At 44.1% G+C, this 23,920-nt stretch overlaps 2 protein-coding genes across 4 annotated transcripts; both read left to right on the forward strand.

The window, feature by feature from the left end:
- Positions 1-4,646: 4,646 nt before the first annotated feature.
- LOC112841673 (leukocyte elastase inhibitor) lies at positions 4,647-9,845 on the forward strand. Its single transcript, XM_025899472.1, has 7 exons — positions 4,647-4,831; positions 5,132-5,320; positions 8,297-8,434; positions 8,518-8,635; positions 8,735-8,877; positions 8,975-9,142; positions 9,303-9,845. The coding sequence occupies exons 1-7, from the start codon at positions 4,691-4,693 to the stop codon at positions 9,708-9,710; spliced, it is 1,305 nt and encodes a 434-aa protein (XP_025755257.1). The 5' UTR covers positions 4,647-4,690; the 3' UTR covers positions 9,711-9,845.
- Positions 9,846-19,852: 10,007 nt separating this feature from the next.
- On the forward strand, positions 19,853-22,909 carry LOC100701226 (leukocyte elastase inhibitor). 3 transcript variants are annotated; one of them, XM_019346579.2, is made up of 7 exons: positions 19,853-20,029; positions 20,639-20,822; positions 21,388-21,525; positions 21,597-21,714; positions 21,816-21,958; positions 22,087-22,254; positions 22,436-22,909. In XM_019346579.2, exons 2-7 carry the CDS (start codon positions 20,655-20,657, stop codon positions 22,844-22,846), a joined length of 1,146 nt encoding a protein of 381 aa, XP_019202124.1. In that variant the 5' UTR covers positions 19,853-20,029; positions 20,639-20,654; the 3' UTR covers positions 22,847-22,909. The 3 variants fall into 3 exon arrangements, with proteins under 3 accessions (XP_019202124.1, XP_005462107.2, XP_019202123.1); XM_005462050.3 differs by lacking the exon at positions 19,853-20,029 and adding an exon at positions 20,267-20,376; XM_019346578.2 differs by lacking the exon at positions 19,853-20,029 and adding an exon at positions 20,386-20,525.
- The last annotated feature ends 1,011 nt before the right edge of the window (positions 22,910-23,920 follow it).

A 23,920-nucleotide genomic window follows, 5' to 3' on the forward strand; every position in this document is an offset into this window, starting at 1 on the left:
TAACGACTGTGTTTAGACTGTTCTTCCCATTCTATGCAAGGCCACCTGGGTTGGCTGGAAGACTGTTTACTTAGCCTGGCAGGGCGAAGGACACTGTCTCAGCTGAACTCTGGACACATACACGCACACAGACATATATACACATGCAGATATACACTCATCCCCCCTCCCCCTCCAAACGCCTTCGATGCTTATTCCCTTCCGATGCTGACGGTGGATCATGGAGACCAGCGCTTATGCTGCAGGCCCGGATGTACTGTCTACATTGGCTGTCTCTCACCCTTTACCCATCCCTGTTGCTTGTCATGTTTCTTTGGTGTTTTAAGAGTTTTTTCATGTGCTATGTGCAGACGTGTTTTTTTCTGTTCTCAAACTGATCTCCCTGTTGGAGCTCAGTCTGGGGGGAGGTTTTTTTTTTCTCCTTATCTTTCCTCATGTTGTGCTTTTTCCATGTTATACCTCTCTGACCTGTCTTCCCCATGTGATGTTTGTGTAATGTATGTATGGTCGGAAGGGTAAGACGGCGCTGGCACGGCTGGCAGCCTTAACCCAATTTCCCTCAGGATGAATAAAGTATGATCAATCAATCAATCAATCAATCAGTCTAGCGCCCAGCAATGTGTAGGGATGGTACATTGCTCAGGGTGGCCGTTCAGTGAACCACTTGAACTCCCGACCATGGGCCCACCACTCTACCTACTGAGCTATCCCTGCCTCCCCTATTTACCTGCTATAGCTCAAGAACTGTTTCAGCCAAAATCTGTATTTTTTTGGTAAACGAAAAGAAAAAAAAATGATTTAAAAAAGCAACAAAAAAAAAAACCCATTAGAATTTCTGGTAAAGACCAGCTTTTGAATCAATAGTTAAACATTGCAGTGGAAGGAGAGTTAGAAGAGAAATGGTAACATAACAGAGAGACTTGGAGTCTAACAGTTATCATTAATCAGGGAGGTTTATCATGTGTCTGTTAACAAAGCTTTAGCATACAGTAAGCCTTTGTGTAAGTCACTCTACACAGTGAATCACACAGACACACCTGTGTGACCTCTGCTCCACCCTGCCTGCCTACGCATACTGTTTATAAAAAAATAATAATAATTAGCCATTGCAGGCTATAAAACCGTATTATACAAAAAGTTGTGACATAAAGACAAAAGTAAGAGCTTCATTCAGTTTCACTGCAGTCAATACGGTATACACAGACAGCTTTCAGAAAGGCACGTTTTTTAATAAAGTAAACTTCACATTTAATGCTTTGCAACTTCAAAACCCCCTCTATCTGGAATCCTGAAAAACAAACTTAAATAAATATTCATACTAAAAAAAGTGGTAGTTTTCACATCTGAGTTAGTAGTAGTAGTATGTACTTAATGAATCTTTACTTATATGCTATATAGCAAATATTTGGACTGTAATCAGTGATTACAGGACATTATTTAAATGTAGTAAATGTACTGAATGTAATATCCACTACTGAATCTGCACACCAGAGAAAGTAAAATAACCACATCATCAACAAAGGTTACTAAACCAGGCTGAACCAGGCTCAGGGAGGGGCGGCCCTCTGGTCTGACCAGTTGGGAGTGAGGGGAGGAAGATAGGACATTGGACACAATGTGTAGGAGAGCCAGAGATTAAGAATACTAATGACAGGGAGTGAAAAGAGGTGAATGAGCTTTGTCAAAATGACAAGTTTTAAGGCAAATCTTAAAAGTAGAGAGGGTGTCTGTCTTCTGAACTCTAAACTGGAAGCTGGTTCCATAGAAGAGAGGCCTGAAAGCTGAAGAGTCTTCCTTCCATTCTGCATTTAAATATCCTAGGAAGTACCTACTAGTGCTCTGCTGTTTAGCTTTCGTACAGTGCTCAGTGGCTGCCAGCTAACCTACTGCTTCTGCATAAACAGAGACTGATATGTACAATATGTGTTCTGCACAGCCTCCCCTAGCACTGCACCCTAAACCACCTGCCCTGTCTCTCCTCCCACAGTTGAGCTGAGCCAAGAACCACATCCCGTATTCACAAACTGGCTTTTTATTGAGAGATTTAGCAAGTTTGCACCGAAGAAAGAAACAAAGAGAGAGGAAACAAACAGTCATGCATTCGATGTGGAAAGCTGCTGGGAATAGGAGTTATTCTTCCTGTGTATTCACAGCACAATACAGAATGACCACACTACCAAAATGTGCAAACTCAAAGTTAAAACACGTTAAAACATGATTCACTTTCCAGCACACCAACCACACACATTCTGGATTCATACCAATTAAAATACTAATTTAAAGGTCTACTTAATCCGCAGCTAGCTGTACCATGAACATTTTCTTTAACATGTCTTTATTTTTTTCTACCTACGATAAAGATAATGGCAATCCCACAAAAGTACTACTGATTCGTCACTTCTCTGGGAAATATTGTCACCATTCCCAGAAAGCCCCTCTGACATCAGGGTGTGAACAGGATAAAGGTTTAAAGTTCGTGGAGCTTGTCTAAACTCTTTTTCATTCTCGATGAAATGAGCATAATTAAGAAATATATTTAGATGTTTTCTCCTTCTTCTTCTGGCCACAAGCAATTTAAAGCTATTTTATCATTCTACATGTCTTGATGATGATATAACAGTAAAACAGGGAAACTTAACCTTTTGCTTGTTGTCATTGAATATAATTTACAAGTACCCACACTTACTGGTTTAAGCTACAAATTTATATCTGTATTTCATTTGAATGTGCTTTCTATCTTACATTCCCACACATTTACACACCGATTAACACATCAAGAGTAACTCAAGGTTCGCTATCTTTCCCAAGGATACTTTGGTACACAGACTGGAGCAGCCAGGGATTGGACCATCAACCTCTAGATTAGTAGATGACTTGTTTTGGCTGTAGCATTATAGTTTGCCCTTATTTTGTAAAATACTCTCTCGTGCTGCTAGTTCACCCAGTCCATATTTGTGATTGGTAACACCTTCCCTCTCACATGAATGTGCTCATAACTGGAATGGGTAAGCCTGACTTTATGACCACCATCTCGTGATTGCTTAGCCTGAATGATGCAAGTGTATAAGTGAAAAAAGATAAGGAAAAGATATTGTGAAATATCCTGGATAGTGGTAAGAGCCATGGGTCTTACTCACATTCTTCCCATATTAGCCTGTTGAAATTAAGCTGCATTAAGCATGAATATTTTTTTTTAATTGGGACAAAAGAGGGGCAGCACGGTGGCATGGTGGTTAGCACTGTGGCCTCACAGGACGAAGTGCTGAGTTCAATTCCACCATCAGGCCAGGTTCTTTCTGTGTGGAGTTTGCATGTTCTCCCCGTGTTTGCTTGGGTTCTCCCCAGTTACTCCGGCTTCCTCCCAGAGTCCAAAGACATGCACTTGGTGGGGACAGGTTAATTGGAAACAGTAAACTGCCCATAGGTAGAATAGGGGAGTGAATGTGAGTGCGACTGGTCGTCTAACAGGGTGTACCCTGCCTCTCGCCCTTAGACGGAGGTAGCGTAACATACGTAATAGAGACTTATGAACATGAAATGTAAATATTAAACCAGCTTGATAGCAGAGGCAACAGGGCCACAAGTGTGTCACAAAATCTGATCCACATGGTAAGAGTACGCAGAGCACAGGCTCCATCTGCACACCTGGTGGCTGCTAACCTCTCTTCAGACTGGTTATTGCATCCTGTCTGATTCCCAGTGTTTCTATGCTGCAGACAAAGATGTTCAAGGATAATTCTGATACTAAAATATTGTGAAAGAACATTGCATTCTCCACCAAGCTGAAAATCTACCTGGCAGTGTATATAAGACTAAACCAGGGGGGTCAGACTCTTTTTGCATCGTTGGCCATATACAGCCCACTTTGATCTTAGTGGACCAGACCAGTAAAAGTGTCCTTTCTGTGACTGTACAGAAGTTTATTTCCACATTTAATCCTGGCGATATCCTAAGATAAGAAAAAGGTGCAATTAAATCTGTATGTTGTTTTGTACTTGACAGAGAAATGCTGCAGCACTAAATGAAAGAAATCCGCATGATTCGTTGGTTTTAAATTGTAAGAAATAAATGTGTAAAACTGCAGAAAAAGTTCTGGTAGCTCATTGTCCAGACTGCCCTGTAATTATATAACTGTTATTAATGAGTTTTTTCGTCTTTTACCTATAGTTGCAATAATCACGCAGTAATTTCTATAATAGAAAAAACCCCCCAGAAACTTAGTCCAGTGGGCCTGATTGGAGTGTTTGTTCGCCCGATTCTGGCCCCCGACCCTTATTTTTGACACCCCTGATTTAGACTATAGTTTGAAGAGATATTACACAGATTTACATTTTAAAAAAAATGTGAACTCTGCTTTGTCAGCAAGTGTTACGCTAGTTGCCACTCAGGTAGGTGGGTGGGGTTTTGTCTTGGTAAGATCACCATGCAATCTTTGAACAGCATAAAAAAAACATAAATTAAATAAACACACGTGAAAAACTTGGATGGGAGTTTTGTGTGGCACCGACAGCACAGTGTGGTGTTCTACAGGTTGTACAAACACGTCCACAGCTCTGTCCAGCTGCATTTTTGTTTCTTCCTCAGTATAATACCGTGTTTTGTCACCGTCAGTGACTTATCGCCCATTCACGCGTTCCACCCACCCACACTGAAGCCTGTCCTGTCACACCACACTGTGCGCTCTGTATAAATGAGCAGTGGTCAGTCTGCGGATCCCCACACCGTTTCTAGGGTATTTTGGGGGAATTTTGCCTTCCTTTACGTTTTGCTTTCACTTTTACATTCCCTGTTTTTGTGCGAGCAACTCGTGCTTCAGTCGCAGGAACATCCGGTAATGTAAAAAATAACTCCTGCTTTCATAACAGCAACGCACATCGAGCGACAAGCTGTATTTGTATTTGAGATGTGTGTTTACGCCTGCTAAAGTTGACGTGTGACGGTTTAAATCCCGGTAACTTGCCTTATATTTTTATCCCGTGTTTTACATTTAGCTGCTTCTTGAATTTGCTCTGTTTCTGTAGGGACGGTTTAGTGTGTTTAAAATGTAAAGGTTCATATGCATTGCGCATTGTGTTACATGACAAAATGCGTATAGTGCATTATTTATTTTTAGTATTGTTGCACTTTACAGGAAAACCGTACGTCGTCAGCCATGTCCGCCGTCAGCAGCTCAAACACGGCCTTTGCCTTGGAGCTGTTCCGCACTCTGAGCCAGGCAAACCCTGCCGGGAACATCTTTGTCTCTCCTCTGAGCATCAGTTCAGCCCTGGCCATGGTCTACCTGGGAGCTAAAGGAGACACTGCAGCTCAGATGGCTCAGGTCAGCACACTGTCACTTGTTACCTGCACTGCATTTTTGCACAACTTTTAGTAGTCCTAAATAAAGTAGTGATACATTATGAGAGTTTTTAATAAAAATATCTTGTGACTTCTGCACTTAGTCTATCAGTATTGGCCCAAATACCCGCCTAACCATAAACTGAAAGGTGTGTCCTGGGAGAGGCACTGAAACAGCTTCTGGACTTTGACCTCAATAAACGCCTCTCAACAAGATATCTATTGTTTGCTTAAAAAACAGAACACTGTAAAAGAAAAACTGGCAGGTGAACATTAATTTCAGTTTAAAAAAACAGTTTGGTTTTGACAGCTTTAATCCATAGTTATAAATCCTTGCTTGTCCTTTATTTAGAATAATGACTTTTATACTGGGAGAGTTTCATCTAATATAGTTTAATCTCCAGTGTGATAGGCAGCAGGCTAATGAATGAATGATATTAGTATCAGTTTCACAATTTGGATTAGAAACCTCAATTTAAAAAAATTGCAAAGGAGATGATTAACTTCCAAATGAGACTAATGTCTGTAACAACAGCACAAACAAATCATGGGTTATTTTTGGAGACTCTTCCTGCATTGAAGTACTCCCCGAATAGAATGGAGTACATGGATACACATTTTGGAAGATTGACGTACATATTCGGGTACGTCAATCACCAAGGGATGTCGCATAAAAATAGATAGAAGCGTCAAAAGTATGTGCCATACTCAGTGGTTAAAATGGGTCAGTGTTTTTTGTTTATCTATGTTTTTATTTATTTATTTATTTGGCCACAACTGTGGAATGAGAGCAGATCTGCATAAGTTGTGGTTGCGGTACTTCGCCATCTAGCTAGCAATACTGGAAAGGAGCAAGCATCGAGGGAGTGATGTTTTTTGAGTGGCAGGTAATCTTAAAGGCAAGGTTTCTATCAGCTCAATAAATATCAGCAAACACACAAACTGTTTGTGTGCAGTTTGTCTCACAGTGTGTTGCAGCTAAAGGTCCAGCTGCTGAATTTCACAGAGGGAGAAAAGAAAGAGAGCTTTTGTTTTGTTTTGATGATATTGTGAAACATGCTGCTGATCAAACTGAGATAGATGAACTGTGTTATTTAAAGGCTACATTACAATGCTCTGCAGTTTAGTGCAGGATAAACAGGTTAGATTGCAGTACAGCATTGTGTTTGACTAGTGCACAGTGACAGTGGTGCAGAGTATAGCAGAGATCAATTTGAAGTTCAGCTGATGATGCTTACGTTTTTCTAACTGAACTCCATCTTCATTCCAGTTTTTTACTGTCTAGTATAAAGACAACATAAACAGTGTACTGCCAGTGTAGAGGATGGAAGTCAGCCAGGACAACTTCTGCTGACATGTTGTTGAATGTAGTTGTGTAAATCCACAACGAGCAGTAAACCTCAGAGCAACAGGAGCCCAGATCAGCTGATCACAGCCCGATTTTTAGAAAATCTAAAACTCACAATAGAAATTATTATGAGTTGAGATTCTTTTCCCCACGCTGAGCTACTGTGACCAATTTTAGGGTTCCCTCATCTTTCTGTATCCCACTTTTCTCATTCTTCTTTCAAAAGTCTTGTTTCTGTTTTTATTTTGGTTAAATAAAATGTTTTTTCAAGGTGCACCATGTGAACATTAATTTTTATCACTTGGTTGAAGGCTGAGTGTAGGGTGTCCTGCCAAGACTGCTCCAGTAGAAACTCTTCCAGGAGTGAATAACTCAAGCCGGCAGCGCCACACGACCCCGCATCACCACTTAGCGCAGCACACACGCTACAGGTTATTATACCCCGGCCAATCTGTCCCCAGAATTAAGGGATGTATCAGCTGTGGCTCCAGCCTTTACTCTGTGTGTTCTGCCCTCGTATTTAATTTGCAGCTGCACTATGGGATGTTCATGTATGTCCCCATGCACACAGCTAACCTCCACCCACTCCAACAATTCCCTAGTTCGAATCAGTGTTTGGTGAACCAGGGTCTGCGTGCAGCCCGTGTCCACCAAGGCCTGGTGTATACCCCCTTGACACCTTACTGGTACGCTGTATGCCCCTGTCAGATCAAGGGGAAGGTGTGTAGCCACCAGGACCTGTGGAGAAGAAGCAGAGGGAAGCGGGTTAGTGCCTCTCGCAGCCGCTGCTCCATGGCAGTGGGCCATGGTGGTGAAGAACTCCTCCAGTCAATGGGACGCTTCCGCTGTGGCCCAAAAGACCTCCAGGAAGGCATGGGGGCCATCTCCCTTCCCCGTGTGGTAGAGGGACACAGCTGGGAGCGGCAGATGTGTCAGCAAATAGCCAGCCCGAGCAACCTGATGCTCGACTACATTCATCCAGCACTCAGACTGGTCCTGCAGCTGTTCCAACTGGCGGTGAAACACTAAAGCCTTCTCCTGCTGCATAGCTGCAAGCTAGCCCACTTCCCGGGCCTGCCCCCGCAAAGGTGTTGGACGTTTATAGGTGTTTTATTGAGATGGGGTTTTGGGTTTTTTGACCCACTTTGTTCGCGCAGCTTTTCAGATGCCTTCTCCATTCAGCACTCCACATGGCTTCCTACTCCGGTCCCAACAACATCCTTAAAAGGAGAGACATGATTTGATGATGGAGGTCAGGTGCGTGAGTCAGCCTCTCCTGACACTACACCCTGAACCCACTGCTCCACCCCTCCCCTGCAGCTAAACCACAAAAATTTAGCTGCAATAAGAATTTTTGGAAACTGGGACAGTGGTCAAGCACATGAATAATAAACTCTAGCATAACACATCATACTAGCCACTTATAGACATGAAAAGTAAATATTAAATATATTAACAGCATATAAGAGATTCACAGTAAGGGTTATTATTAAACATGATACTGAAAGAATAAAGTTGTCCAGTTTCTGCCTTTGGACCATAAATTGTTACATTAGGGTCGCTCAGGCTCAGTGTCACATCCTTTCAGTATTTGTCTTCAATATCACACAGGCCCTCTCATTCAGCTCAGGTGAAGGCGTCCATGCAGACTTCCAGAAACTGAACGCTGACATCAACTCACCGTCTGCATCCTACATCCTGAAACTAGCCAACCGTCTTTATGGAGAAAACACTGCCCACTTCCTCCCAGTGAGTGTCCACATCAATGATTCTCTTCATAAAGTTCTTCATTACAAAGACTGGATTAATAAACAGATGTCTGCTCTCTGCAGGACTTCCTTGAAGCCACACAGAAGTACTACCAGGCAGACCTGAAGACTGTGGACTTCATCGGAGCTCCAGAGGCGTGCAGAGCAGAGATCAACAGCTGGGTCGAGCAGCAGACAGAAAGTGAGACTGTGCATCTTCCACAGCCTGAACAGCAGGGAATCATTTTAGCATCCTCTGTGGATTATAATGAAATATTGTTGTTTCTGTATTTCCTGTCAGATAAGATAAAAGACCTTCTGAAGCCAGGAACAGTACGCTCAAATACCAGACTGGCCCTAGTTAATGCTGTCTACTTCAAGGGCAACTGGAGGAACCCATTTGATGAGGCAAACACCAAAGAGATGCCATTTAAAGTCAAACAGGTAAACATTAAATGTAATTCTGTTCCAAGTATGGAGACATACAGTTTAAACAGAGAAAGCAATTTAACTCAAGTAAGATGGATTTCCTGTGTGTCAGAATGAGACCGTACCAGTCCAGATGATGTACCAGATGAAGAAGCTGCCCTACAACTACATTCATGACCATGGTCTGCAGATTCTAGAGTTGCCCTACGTGAATGAGGAGCTCAGCATGTTTGTTCTTCTACCTGCAGAGTCCTCAGATGGCTCAGACCCTCTGCTGAAGGTAAAGAACTTAGTAATAAATACCTGTAAAGAAAAGTCAGCATTTTGCTTTATTATCAAAGTTTAATGACTATAGAGTTTACCAAGTAGCTCTCAGGTGATGCATACAATATTAAAATTAAACAACAAAGATGCCATAAAATGTATTAACTGTGTTCCAGCTGGAGAATGAGCTAACACAGGAGAGGCTGAATGAATGGACCGACAGGAAAAACATGGACGTTGATTCAGAAGTTGTCCTTCACCTGCCAAAGTTCAAGCTGGAGGAAGACTACGAGCTAAATGAACCTCTGGCTAAACTGGGTATGAAGAACGTGTTCTGTGCAGGAAGCGCTGACCTCTCTGGCATGAACGGTGAAGGGGGGCTCTTCCTGTCTACGGTGGCCCACAAGGCCTTTGTGGAGGTGAACGAGGAGGGCACGGAGGCCGCTGCAGCCACAGCTGGCATGGTAGCATTCTGCATGTTGAGGGAGGAACACTTCAGAGCAGATCACCCCTTCCTCTTCTTCATCAGACACAATAAGACCAAGTCCATCCTGTTCTTTGGCAGATTCTCATCTCCTCAGTAGAGGAAAAGGATGGTTCAAATTAAAATAAAATATCTTAAAAACAATAGAAATGAAGCCTTTATTTTGTGATGTTGAGTTAATTAAGGAATTGTATTTTGCTTTATTTGTGAATAAAGTTTGATTATTTTACATTAATTCATTCTTAATTAAGTTGGGTTTTTGTTGGGGGGGTTAATATTGCAAACAATGGCTATAGAAATGAATGTAGAAATTAAGGCTTTTAATCAGTCTGGCTCTTTTTTTTACTTTTTTTACTACAAGGACACTATAGAATACACTAAAGATCAGTACGGGATTAAAACTACTTGTAAAATGAACAGAATTGTCTGTGTTGTCCCCTAGACCAGAACACATAACCTTTTTCATATTTTTGTTGCTCACAGCATTTCTGCTGAAAATCATGAACCTTATGACTTTCTGGTCACCCTTTTTTGTCCCTAAAAGCCCAGTTTTTGCTGAGTGTCCATCATGGAGTGGCGCTTTAGCTAAAAGGTGTGGACCATGTCAGGTCCTGGTGTTTTTAGCTTTTTATGCCTCAAACTCCTTGTTGAAGTCTCGATATGTGATATAGATTAGTTTTGTTCAGCTATTAAAGCCATTAGCCATTTGATGCTGGTGCTGTGTGATGCTTCTTTCTAACAGACATCTCTCCAGTTTTGCTTAGTCTCAGCTTTGGGTGGGTCTTCCCTTGTGCCATTGCTCCCTCGTAGCTGGGAATTCATCCTTGACAAGTCTTCGAAAAACATATCATTTATTCTCTAAAAAAAAGAAGAAGAAAAGGTCATAAAGGTCATAAGAACTTTATTTATCCCAAACGGAAATGTAATGTCTGACATAGCTCATCTGCTAGTTTCATGAAAAGTAAAATGCCTGATGGCTGTGGGTGTGAATGATTTTAGAGAGAGAGGAGTCTTCCAGTACTGATGTTTTTTGTTTGATGAAGTGGCTGATCAGAGTTGTTAAGGATGGCTCTTTAGTGTGCATATTCTATTGTTCTAGATCAGCAGCCAGAGTTCTGACTCTTTTTGTTTATTATTAGATTATAAACCCTCACTTATGGACATATTGCACTTCTTTTTTTAACCCAGGACCTGACGGAATTACGACCATAGCCAACTAACTCTTAATAACAAGCTGCCAACAAGCCAGCTCCCTCTGGGCTTTTAGATCTGGCTTCAAACCTTCCATCACATATAAAACAGTCTTTGCGCTTTGTATTCTGAATCTTATAGCAAAGTATCTCCAGGGCTAAAGACTAATGGGATAATGTTGCAGTGACATATAAGGTTTATTGGTTTCTGAGGCTGGTAGTGGCAATCTTATCTCAAGACCTCACAGTAGAGCACTTCACTTCCAGACTGCAGGCTTACTTGTGGTTCCTAGGATATTTAGAAGTAGAATTGGACGCAGGGCCTCCCGCTTCCAGGCTCCTCCTCTGTGAATCCAGCTTCTAACTTGGATTCAGGAGACAGACACCCTTTCTACTTTTGCGTTTATGTTTAAAACTTTACTGTTTGACAAAGCATATTGTTAAGGCTGGATCAGGTGACCCTGAATCCTCCCTTGGTTATGCAGCAGTTAGCCCTAGGCTGCTGCGGGCTTCCGATAACGCACTGAATTTTTCTTCACTAACACTATGTGTTAATTAATTTAATCAATTAATTATGTTTTAATTAACTACTTTTTATGGGTTGTGGGGATGTCTCTGCATTCAGTTATGCAGGCACACGTGTTCTTAAAGCAATTCTTTGTCTTGCGTGAATGAGCCGAAGTGTTTTGTTTTCACCTTTGCCACAACAACCCTGAAAGCCTGAAATCACGCACTGGCTTTTTGTATTTACATCTAGCCTGAAAAAGTGTTACAAATTGTGTTTCTGTTTTTAACGATGTTTCACTAGTCATTTTGTTTAAAAAAAAACGGCGCACATTGGGATTTGTTCTGTACGGGAAAATTCATGACTGTTCATAAGAGTTTTAACCAGGCCTTAACGGATCTATGGGGCTTCTTATCACTAGCCGATTCATCATTTTATTTAAATATCTGAATTTTGGGAATAGTGATCCAAGAGGCTGCTGGTTTTTAACGAGCCAATTTGCCACAAATATATATAAAAGCCCGACCATCCAGATAGTCCCAGCAGCGACGCCTTTCTTTCTTTCTTTCTTTCTTTCTTTCTTTCTTTCTTTTAACCCATGGTTTATGTGATTTTAATTCCCACGAGCGCAAAAGTCCCCAAGGCGCATAGTTAGTTATTTATTTACTGTTGCGCCCTTCTTTTTGTCTTAAGTATCCAGCAACAGGCGGACTCTTAGGCCTATCTTGGCAAGTCACACCGGAGCTCAGCAACTGCGTGCCCCACCATCATAGCTGGACTGGCCATCGGGCATACCAGGCATTTGCCCAGTGGGCCGATGGTGATTTTTCATTTTTATGGGCCGATGGGTTTTTTTTTTTTCTTTTTTTTGTTTCGTAACGGTATAAACACTGAAAGGTGGTGGATTGGCCAGATGCTGGGAGATGTGTAAAAATAACTCAATTGTTTGGTGGTGGCTATTGCGGAGCCTTCACAGCTTGAGTAACATTAGCAAGTGGTGAAGGCCAGCAGATGCAACACGCTGGCAGGTGGATGACAGAAAGGTGAGGCAGGAGGAGGAGAGACCCGAGGCGGTGTCGGTCCGAGTGTCAGGGGAACTGAACTTCAGGTGAGAACTTATGACCTGCAGTCTATCTGGGTCAGATATAAACCAAGTTTATGTGGAGTTTATTTTCGTTGTGCTGACTTTTTACAGTCAGTTACAATAACTCGTACTGTGTGGTGGACCACTAGAGGGCTCCACTCACACCCAGTGTTGAGGAAGTGTGTTCCTCTGTTTTGTGGCGCTATATGAGCAGTTGATGTGAGAGATGAATAAAGAAGGAGTGAGAACTGAGAGCTCTGTGTCGTTGATGCTTACCTCCACATTGGTGACCCCTGACTCGAGCATGCAACGGGCCGCAGATAACGCAGACTCCGCTATGGAGGCATCAGCGGCCGCCGGTCCTCCGCCTCCTGTTGCAGCTACGTTCCCTGTGGCACTGAAACTGCCGGACTTTTGGCTCCATGACCCCCCGTCATGGTTCGTACACGTGGAGGCTCAGTTCGCCCTTCGCGGCATCTTGGCTGACGGCACGAAGTATCACCATGTGGTAGCCTCGCTCGACCCGCTGGCCACCCGTCGCGCGATGACGCTCCTCCGGGACCCACCCGCCCAAGGGAAATGCGCCGCCCTTAAAGAGCTGCTTCTTCGGCGCTATGCCCTCTCCGACGCTGAACGAGCCGAAAAGCTCCTCAACCTGTCAGGCTTGGGTGGCGGTACCGCGCTCGAGCTCATGGAGAACATGCTATCGTTGCTCGGGCCGGATGACGGGGATTCCTCTTCGCCCACCTCTTCCTCTGCCAGCTACCGGCCGCCGTGAGAGCTGTCCTCGCAAACTCCCCACTTCTGCCTGCGAAGGATTATCGCTCCCTGGCTGAAGAAGCGGATCGCATTCTCCTGGCTAGCCGCACTTTCAACATTCACACCCTGGCTACGGACTCGCCGGCGGCGCCTTCCACGCCTCCACCTGCCTCCCCCGGAGCATCCGCCCCCTTGCTGACGGCAGGGATTGCTACACGCCGGCACCGCGGAAAGAACATCTGTTTCTACCATCAGCGTTTTGGCGACAGAGCGCGTCGCTGCCTGCCGCCTTACACTTTCACGGCCCAGGGAAACGGACCCGCCAGGGCACTGTAGCAGCCGCGACCACTGGCAATACAGAAAGGCTGCTCTTCATAGAGGACTCGCGCTCCGGGAGACGTTTTTTCGTGGACTCCGGCTCCCAGAAGAGCCTACTTCCCCCTACCGCTGCTGACGGACTAGCAGCGAACTGTGGGCCGCAGCTCCTGGCAGCTAATGGCTCTCCCATCAAAACGTTTGGGGAAAGGTTGGTGACTGTTTGTTTTCATGGCCGGGATTTCCAGTGGGACTTTGTTGTTGCCGCTAGCTCTGTACCTATTTTAGGTGCTGATTTTCTGTGCGCTCATGGACTGCTTGTCGATGTTGCTAACAGATGTTTAATTGATGCTTTCTCGTTTTCTTCGCTACCCTGTTTTACTCAGGCCGCCGAACCCCTGATTCGGGCTAATGTAGTGACCTCTGGGGATGCTTTTCAGCGTTTGCTTTCAGAGTTTCCATCGCTGTCTGTCCCTGATTTCTCTGGCACGGTAACGAAGCATGGGGTTGAGCATTATATTCCCACGGCCGGGCCCCCGGTGTTCGTGCGCATGCGCCGCCTCGACCCCGCGACACTGTCCGTCGCTCGGGAAGAGTTTGCAGCCATGGAGCGCCTTGGCATTGTACAGCGTTCAAACAGTGCATGGGCCTCTCCGCTTCACATGGTGCCCAAATCGGACGGTCGGTGGCGGCCATGCGGAGATTTCCGCCGTTTAAATAATGCCACGGAGAATGACCGTTACCCCATCCCCCACATTCAGGATTTTTCTGCCAATCTCGCCGGAACGTCGATTTTTTCTAAAATTGACTTGGTGCGGGGGTATCACCAAGTTCCCGTGCGCGCCGAAGACGTTCCTAAGACCGCTGTCATTACCCCCTTCGGCTTGTTCGAGTTTTTGCGCATGCCGTTTGGCCTGAAAGGTGCCGCCCAGACCTTTCAGCGGCTGATGGACTCAGTCTTGCGTGGGCTGCCGTTCGTTTTTGTTTATCTGGACGATATATTGGTGGCCAGCTGCTCAGCGAGCCAGCACGAGTCCCATCTGCGCCAGGTTTTCCAGCGTTTGGCAGCGCACGGCCTGATCATCAACCCTTCCAAGTGCCAGTTTGGGTTGCCTGTTCTGGATTTCCTCGGGCACCGCATTTCCGCTGAAGGTGTGGTTCCGTTGCCCAACAGAGTCCAGGCCGTTTCAGCTTTTCCGCGCCCCACGTCGGTTAAAGCGTTGCAGGAGTTCTTGGGGATGATAAATTTTACAACCGCTTTCTCCCCAGAGCTGCCCACCTGCTACAGCCACTCTATGCTGCCTTAAAAGGTAAAACAGCCAAAGATCCGGTTGACTGGCTGCCGGAACGCGTCCATGCGTTTTCCACAGCCAAGTCTGCGCTGGCTGACGCCGGCCTGCTGGCACACCCGCTTCCGTTGGCGGAGATTGCGTTGACCACCGACGCGTCCGACGTGGCAGTGGGTGGGGTGTTGGAACAGCGGGTTTCAGGTCTCTGGCAACCGCTCGCCTTTTTCAGTCGTACGCTCCGGGATGCCGAACGCAAGTACAGTGTTTTTGACAGGGAGTTGCTGGCCCTGCACCTCGCCACACGACATTTTCGTTTTTTCCTCGAGGGTCGCAACTTTACTGCGTGCGTTGACCACAAACCTTTGACGTTTGCGATGTCCAAGGTCTCTGACCCATGGAGCGCACGCCAGCAGCGCCAGTTGGCGGCCATTTCAGAGTTTACCACAGACATTCAGCACGTGGCTGGTAAGTCCAATCATGTCGCTGACTGTCTGTCACGTGTGTTGGTTTCTCCGGTGTATGTCGGCATCGACTACGCTGCCATGGCCGCCGAGCAACGTGCTGACCCGGACATCCTGGCCCTTCAGTCAACGAAAACGGGCCTCGTGCTGGAGGACACAGCGCCAGGTTCATTTGGCCGGGCCTTCGCAAGACGGTGAAAGAATGGGCGGCGGTTTGTATCCCATGCCAACGCTCGAAAATCCACCGGCACACACAGGCACCCCTCGAACCTTTCCGTATCCCCGGTAGGCGTTTCGATCACGTTCACGTGGACCTGGTTGGTCCCTTGCCGCAGTCACAGGGTTTCATGCACCTTTTGACTGTGGTGGACCACACGACCAGGTGGCCGGAGGCGGTACCCCTGGCGTCCACAACAGCGGCGACGGTGGCCAGAGCATTTTTGTCGACATGGGTTTCACGTTTCGGTCCCCTGCTGACATTACCTCAGACAGGGGCCCCCAGTTTGTTTCTGAGCTTTGGTCTGCCATGGCTGACGGCCTGGGGTCAAGGTCCACGGCACCACAGCATACCACCCGCAAGCTAACGGGATGTGCGAACGGTTTCACCGGTCTCTTAAGGCTGCGCTCCGGGCTTCCTTGACAGGTGGCGACTGGGTCGACCGTCTTCCGTGGGTTTTGCTAGGATTGCGTAGCATGGTTAAAGAAGACCTCTGGGTTTCCCCGGCTGAACTGGTCCTCGGCCAGCCCCTCCGGGTCCCCGGGGAATTCTTGCCTGAGAGCCCTCCCCCATGTTTTGATACCTCTTTGTTGCCTTTTCGCCCCCCATGAGACTCATTTCCTGTTCCTGGTCCTGTGCACCACTGCCTGCCTGACACTTTTGTTCCGAGTTCGTTGGACTCTGCTCGTTTTGTTTTCGTCAGGCACGATGCCCATAGGACTCCGCTGCGTCCCCCATATGACGGGCCATACAGGGTTCTTAAACCAGGCAATAAACATTTCATTTTGGACTTTGGCGGTCGGCAGGAGGTTGTCTCTGTTGACAGACTTAAGCCTGCACATGTTATGCATGAGGATCAGGTGGTCCCGGCCCAGGCCCCTCGCCGCGGCCGCCCACCTGCCACCGGGCTGATGGATTCTGTTTTTTCCCCCAGGAGCGGCCCACAATCAACGGAGTCCGAGTCGTCTGCAGCTTTTTCTGACCGCCAGTGCCAGCCTCGCTTCCGGGCTGGGTTGCCCTCTGTCAGTTCCCCACCCCCCGGTTCAGCCGTTCCGGCCGTTTGCTTAAGCCCCGGGTCCTGGACTAGTTCTGCTGGGTGTTCGGGGGGGCATGTGTGGTGGACCACTAGAGGGCTCCACTCACACCCAGTGTTGAGGAAGTGTGTTCCTCTGTTTTGTGGCGCGATATGAGCAGTTGATGTGAGAGATGAATAAAGAAGGAGTGAGAACTGAGAGCTCTGTGTCGTTGATGCTTACCTCCACAACTGCGTACTAGCTAGCATGACAGAGTTTATATACAGCTCAGCTGTATTTCTGCACCTGCCCAGCTATGATGTTACTGATGTTGAACTTTATTTTATTAAGGTTTATTAAGGTTAATTAGTTTCCAACCGTAAAAAACGGAATCATCTTGTATTCAGAGAAAATATTCGTGTTGAGCTGAAAAGGAACGCGATTTGTCCCGTACTTCAGCTAGAATGAAAAAGACACAAAGCTGGATTTATTCTGTGTCTTTATGCTGCAGCTGCCTCTTCTTCTCTCATTCTCTCCCCCTCTCTCCCCTGTTGTTATTTCAATCATGAAACTGATCAATGATCAGCTGATCAGCTTTTCTCTCTTGTTTGTTTATCGCCCACTTTGCGCCAGAAAGAAGAAAGCAGCGGAGGTTAAACAACAGCAGCACCTTTAAGCTTGATCAGCTGTTGTTAGAATTTATTTAATATTAATTTCTAGTATCAGCTGATGTTTGCTGGAGCCACAGCTGTAAAAGCTGCTGGTCATGATATCGGTTTGGTTATCTGGTGAGAGGGAAACATGCAGATGAAACCAGGAGATGTCCTTACTGAATCATCAGAGCTGAACAGGTGATGGAGAAACAGGTTTACCTTTTAGGTGACATGAATGAGTTGAAGGGAAGTTATGAACTGTTTCTGAGAGACAAATAACACCAGGATCCTTTTCTAAGTAGCTGACTGCTGGTAACTGTGCAGGGGCGGGTCTAGCAAAGTTTTGCCAGGGGGGCCAGGTAGGGCATTAACAGGGAAAGGTGGACACTAGTGATGGACCGATCCGATATCAGGTATCGGTCTGATACTGACCTAAATTACTGGATCGGATATCGTCCAGAAATAAAAAATGTAATCCGATCCATTAAATATAAAAAAAACACCTCACAAAACTTGCGACATGGCGTAACTCGGCTCATAGCAGTAGCATATGCGTCACCTGATAGAGCGGCTGTGTGTATTTGGAGCCTCGCTACCAAACCAGCATTTCATCTCCGAGGAAGTTATCCCAGAGAAAAGTAAAGCAAGTCTGTAAGTTCATCTCTGAATGTTTATAAGCGTTCCCATGTTAAGCTTAACAACGATATATGGAGCGACTGCCTCTCTCTCCCTCCCTCTCTCCCTGCTGCGCTTCAGTCGTGAAACTGCTTAATGATCAGCTGATCGGCTTTTCTGTCGCGAGTCCGTCTCTCTTCTTTGTTTTTGGCCCACTTTGCACCAGAAAGAGGAAACCTGCGGATAAACAACAGCAGCACGTTTAACCTTGATAAGCTGTCATTAGAATTTATTTAATATTACTTTCTACACCAGGATCCTTTTCTACATAGCTGATGGCTGGTAACTGTGCAGGGGCGGATCTAGCAAAGTTTAGCCAGGGGGGCCGACAGGGCATAAACAGGGAAAAGGGGGCACAAAGACATACTTTTCTTTCTTATTATCATTTAAAATGTCTCGCTTTTAATAAATAATTATCTGAATCTTACACCCAAAGTTTTAATCTGATGTAAAATGTATAGAAGTCCATTACTGTATATAGTAACTGTTAAGTCTAATATACCCTAGTAAGCTATACTACTTTTTCCTTGGGGAAGGTACCATCTGTGCAGTCTGCAATTCTGTTGAAGAAAGATGTTGAATCTGTTTAATTATTCTTGAAAAATAATTTATTTCTGTGCATTTTATTTCACCCTGCATCAAATTAAAGTTAATTACATCGAAGCATCATGAGGTGGAGGGTGGTTCCCTTTTTTTTTTTTTTTTTTTTTTTTTGCTGGGAGTTTGCAACCCTATTAGTTAGGTTGCTTAATATTTCTGCTAAGTACTCTTTAAAATACCAGAATAGGGAGAATGGAGCAGGTTTAAGTTTATTAGATTGATCAGTGTTGGTGAACTATGAAATATTTTGGGTGCAGTGTATTTTTTTTACATACAGGTATAACAGAATAGCTTTAGTGTTGCTGTTTGTTTAAACTTGAGTATGAACTTATACAAAATGCAGCAAGATATTTAAAAAACTTTTTATTGATAAAAACACACTATATCGGATTCATATCGGTATCGGCAGATATCCAAATTTATGATATCGGTATCGGTATCGGACATAAAAAAGTGGTATCGTGCCATCTCTAGTGGACACAAAGATATACTTTTCTTTCTTACTCTCATATAAAATGTCTTGCTTTTAATAAATAATTATCTGAATCTTACAACAAACGTTTTCATCTGATGTAAAATGTATAGAAATCATTATTGTACATAGTAATTTTTTTCAGGGTCCCATCTTAATTTCTTCAGAAGTAAGTACTGTATATGATGCCAGTATTTTCCCACATTTTCTAGATACTGTACCAGTACTGTGTAGAATGCCATCAAAAAGTCAATTAAGTTTTATTCTTTCTCACCTGTCTTTCTGTCTCCTTTCACTTTTTAAAGGTTGCCATGTTGGAAAAAATATTTTGCCCTGCCATGCTGTTTATTGATGTGGTAAATGAATAGTTTATGAAAATATATCTAAATCTGTCATTTATTATTTTTTAATATTCAGTAATGATAATGTCTCACCTCTAGTCTTCTCTATCTTAATTTCAGGTTTCCACCATGTGTTGTAGATAGTTCAGGAGGTTAACTCGACCAAGCAGTCTTTGGGTTTCGGCTAAGTACTGTTTAGAATACCAGAATAGGGAGGATGGTGTAGTTTATTACATTGATACATATATACCAACAGGACAGTGTATATCACTGTGACAACAGCGTTTGTTTTCATCCAAAGGCTTTATGGTGTTTCCTGTAATACCTGGTGGGCCAGTCTCTAGTCAAAATGCCCGGGCCGATTTTTTGTCCCAGTCCAGCCCTGTATGTAGCTCAAACACAGCTTTTACCTTGGAGCTGTTAAAAACCAAAAGAGACTTTTGCTGAAACACAGAGATGATAATATATGGACATGGAAAGAAAGATCTGAAAAGAGAACCCAGTGCAGTCCAAGTTTCTTAAACCTGCATTCTTTATAATGGACAGCAATCAGCATTACCTATGGTTGCATAGAGTTCCACTTCTACAGAAGTCAGGCCGGGCCCTCTCACAAGCTCTCTATCGCCATCTGCTGACACTCTACAAACTCCTTCACTCCTACACTGTATACAGCTGTGTGTGCTGCTGTTCTTTCATGGAAGGGGGAATCTCTGGCTGTTTTACAGTTTTTAGATTATTCTAGTCATTTTTATTGTGACATTTTCATCTTTTAATAATTCAAGTTGAACATTTTTAAGGAGTCAGGAGTAGGTTTCCCAGCTTCAAGCAAGAAGAAGAACATCTGGGTGAGAGAGGCATCACACAACACCAAGAGTAGACCACAGCAAGCTCCAGAATGAGAACCAGCTTGTGGAATTCTCCCTTATGAATCTATAAAGTGTCGTTGTCTCTGTTATAATGTCTGTAGTAGCATTCAGTCACTTTTTATTTTTTGTTGTGGACCTCTGAGCATGTATTTAAATGACTGTAAGTGTAAGTCATGACTGAAAAATTATGAAAAACAAGACGTGCTCACTTTTTTCCCCCAGTGGCCCAAATCCTCTTCCGTAAGACCGCCCTCCTTCATTCCACCAACCTTATTTACGCCCAACAAAGGGCTGCAGTTTGACTCATGTCTCACTGTGTAAATCAGGTAGTCCTCGTTTTACGTGTGTGCGAATAAAGTAGCTTGTACTCTCATATAAGTGAGCAGAGAGTCGCTGCTAACAAGTTTAAACGGACTGCACCGTGTCCGGTGTCTTAGCTTCAGTGGGTGGGAAAGCTCGGCGGCGGTTTCTGTCTGTATGCGCTCTCCTAAAAAAAGTCACTTTTCTCGATGCTTTAATATAAAGTCTCTTGTTGTGTTTCCTGTATGTAATGCTGTAGCAGTTTAAACGGTTGTTTGCACTTTACAGGAAAACACCATCAGCCATGTCCGCCGTCAGCAGCTCAAACACAGTCTTTGCCTTGGAGCTGTTCCGCACTCTGAGCCAGACAAACCCTGCCCGGAACATCTTTGTCTCTCCTCTGAGCATCAGCTCAGCCCTGGCCATGGTCTACCTGGGAGCTAAAGGAGACACTGCAGCTCAGATGGCTCAGGTCAGCTCACTGTCACTTGTTACCTGCACCACGCCATCATTTGATCAGCTAGCATGACTGTGCAACTTCAAGCCCTCGTTGCATTTTAAAAACAGTCACTCTGACCCGTTTCCACAAAACGTCTTGTCACATGAGGCTTTCTGTGTTTTTCCATACAGAATAAAATAATTTCTTTTTTACTTTTTGTATTTATCTTTTTAATAAAATCTGAACCTTTTTGATAGAAGAGTGCTGTTTACAGACAAACTGAACAAAATTCAACTTTTGGGGTTTCGTTAAATGTGTTTGAAAATCTTAATTTTCTATGTAGCCATAACACTGAACCCCAAGATGTTCCCAGCAGGACGTCAGCAATTTGTGTCTAACATATGAAGCTAGAATGTGTTATATAAATGGCATGAAAGTCCATAAAACCCAGAAACAGAGTAAGTTAATGGTCATTATTAAACCTGATGCTGAAAGAATAAAGTTGTCCAGTTTCTGCCTTTGGACCATAAATTGTTACATCACGGTCGCTCAGGCTCAGTGTCACATCCTTTCAGTCTTTGTCTTCAATGCCACACAGGCCCTCTCATTCAGCTCAGGTGAAGGCGTCCATGCAGACTTCCAGAAACTGAACGCTGACATCAACTCACCATCTGCATCCTACATCCTGAAACTAGCCAACCGTCTTTATGGAGAAAACACTGCCCACTTCCTCCCAGTGAGTGTCCACATCAATTATTCTCTTCATTACAACTACTAGATTAATAAACACATGTCTGCTTTCTGCAGGACTTCCTTGAAGCCACACAGAAGTACTACCAGGCAGACCTGAAGGCTGTGGACTTCGTCGGAGCTCCAGAGGCGTGCAGAGCAGAGATCAACAGCTGGGTCAAGCAGCAGACAGCAAGTGAGACTGTGCATCTTTTACATCCTGAACAGTAGGGAATTATTTTAGCATCCTCTGTGGATTATAATGAAATATTGTTCTATTCCTGTATTTCCTGTCAGATAAGATAAAAGACCTTCTGAAGCCAGGAACAGTCAATGCAAATACCAGACTGGCTCTGGTCAATGCTGTCTACTTCAAGGGCAACTGGATGAACCCATTTGATGAGGCAAACACCAAAGAGATGCCCTTTAAAATCAAATGGGTAGAAATTTAACTGAAGGTTACAAAATTTGGACAAAAAGTCTTAATACAGGAAACAGTTTAAAAGGTAAAGGTAAGCAGAAGCTTTATAGTAACATGATCCGATCGCCTGGATTTCCTGTGTGTCAGAATGAGACCGTACCAGTCCAGATGATGTACCAGAGGAAGAAGCTTCCCTACAACTACATTGCTGACCATGATTTGCAGATCCTGGAGCTGCCCTATGTGGGTGAGGAGCTCAGCATGTTCATTCTGCTGCCTAAGGAGTCCTCAGATGGCTCAGACCCTCTGCTGAAGGTACACAGCCTAGAAACAAGTTCCTGTAAAGAAAAGCCACAAAAACTCTTCTGCTTCACTTTAGTTTACTTTATTAAACTGGATCATTTAAGAATTAAACAGTCAGCTCCTGATTTCATGTATAAAATTAATTTAAATCTGAACAAAAGAAATATGACAAAATATATTAACTGTGTTCCAGCTGGAGAAGGAGCTAACACAGGAGAGGCTGAATGAATCGACCGACAGGAAAAACATGAGGACCCATTTAAAAATTCGCGTTTATCTGCCAAAATTCAAGCTGGAGGAAAACTACGTTCTGAATGAACCTCTGGCTAAACTGGGTATGAAGGACGTGTTCTGTGCAGAAAGGGCTGACCTGTCTGGCATGAACGGTGAAGAGGGGCTCTTCCTGTCTACGGTGGCCCACAAGGCCTTTGTGGAGGTGAACGAGGAGGGCACGGAGGCCGCAGCAGCCACAGGTGCTGCGATCAACGCTTGTTGTTATATACCAGACACACACTTCAGAGCAGATCACCCCTTCCTCTTCTTCATCAGACACAATAAGACCAAGTCCATCCTGTTCTTTGGCAGATTCTCATCTCCTCAGTAGACAGAAGCAGCAAAGGAAGATGATGTTGCAATTCAAATAAAAATATTTCTGAAATAAAGTAAATGGAGTTTTTTGTGTTGTGATGTTTTGCTAATTATACAACTGATAAAAATAATTTTTCTATTTTTTATAAATGGTACTTGTATAAAAGCACAAGTTCTTGCAGCTTTGGAGAATGTTGTAAAGCCTCACCTTTCAGCACACTCACTTCACCAGGTGCACCTTCTTCTTCTTCTTCTTCTTCCATTTTAACGGCAGCTTGCATCCATAGAAGTTGCATTACTGCCACCCTCTGGTGTTACTTAGACTGCATCTAGCTCTTTAAATCCTCTTAAATGATCCCGTACTTCTCAGAAACCGAAGAACCACTCCTTGCTTTTCATGACAGCCATTCAACCACCTTTTCAAACCGGAGTTCCCCCGTACTCCCCATTTCTACCCTCATCATTCTCCTACAGTTACCATACCTCCTGCAGTTAATAAATACATGCTCAATTGTTTCCATAACACCACACCAATTACATAGCCCCGTTAAATGTTTCCCCATCCTAAAAGGAGTGCCATTCAGGTATCAATGCCCTGTTCTTATTCTACACATAACAATCTCCTCCCGCCTATTCATTCCTTTATTTCTTTTAACTTCTACTGTATTTTGTAACCTATACAATTGTCTCCCTCTAGATTCATTTTCCGCCATTTTCCATAACTTGTTACTTTCACTCCAAACTATACACTTCCCTTCAGATTTAGATAATGGTATCTGTACCTCTATGTCTACTCTTTTAATAACTTTCTTAGCCATTCTATCTGCTCTTTCATTACCCATAATGCCTATATGAGCTGGTGTCCACATTATTACTACACGTTTGCCCTGTTTACACACTGTATGGTGAGCAAATATAACTTCATACAGAATATTCTGATGATTACTTGTATTCCCATTTTCTATGCTTAACACCGCTGACAATGAATCAGTGCATATTATTACTTTTGGAACTCTGCTGTCTTCCACCTATTCTAAGTCCATCAATATGGCATACTTCTCTACTGCATAAACACTCATTAAGTTTTATG

The sequence above is a fragment of the Oreochromis niloticus genome, linkage group LG17 (assembly GCF_001858045.2).
Source record: "Oreochromis niloticus isolate F11D_XX linkage group LG17, O_niloticus_UMD_NMBU, whole genome shotgun sequence".
In the NCBI taxonomy this organism is placed as follows: domain Eukaryota; kingdom Metazoa; phylum Chordata; class Actinopteri; order Cichliformes; family Cichlidae; genus Oreochromis; species Oreochromis niloticus.

What these genes read in the sequence shown, in the direction of transcription:
- LOC100701226 (XM_019346579.2), top strand. Translation starts at nt 20,655, where the DNA reads ATGTCCGCCGTCAGCAGCTCAAACACAGTCTTTGCCTTGGAGCTGTTC. An exon ending in CTGCAGCTCAGATGGCTCAG is followed by an intron (nt 20,823 to 21,387) that starts GTCAGCTCACTG and finishes AATGCCACACAG; the next exon opens with GCCCTCTCATTCAGCTCAGG. An exon ending in GGTCAAGCAGCAGACAGCAA is followed by an intron (nt 21,715 to 21,815) that starts GTGAGACTGTGC and finishes ATTTCCTGTCAG; the next exon opens with ATAAGATAAAAGACCTTCTG.
- LOC112841673 (XM_025899472.1), top strand. Translation starts at nt 4,691, where the DNA reads ATGAGCAGTGGTCAGTCTGCGGATCCCCACACCGTTTCTAGGGTATTT. An exon ending in TTCAGTCGCAGGAACATCCG is followed by an intron (nt 4,832 to 5,131) that starts GTAATGTAAAAA and finishes TGCACTTTACAG; the next exon opens with GAAAACCGTACGTCGTCAGC. An exon ending in GGTCGAGCAGCAGACAGAAA is followed by an intron (nt 8,636 to 8,734) that starts GTGAGACTGTGC and finishes ATTTCCTGTCAG; the next exon opens with ATAAGATAAAAGACCTTCTG.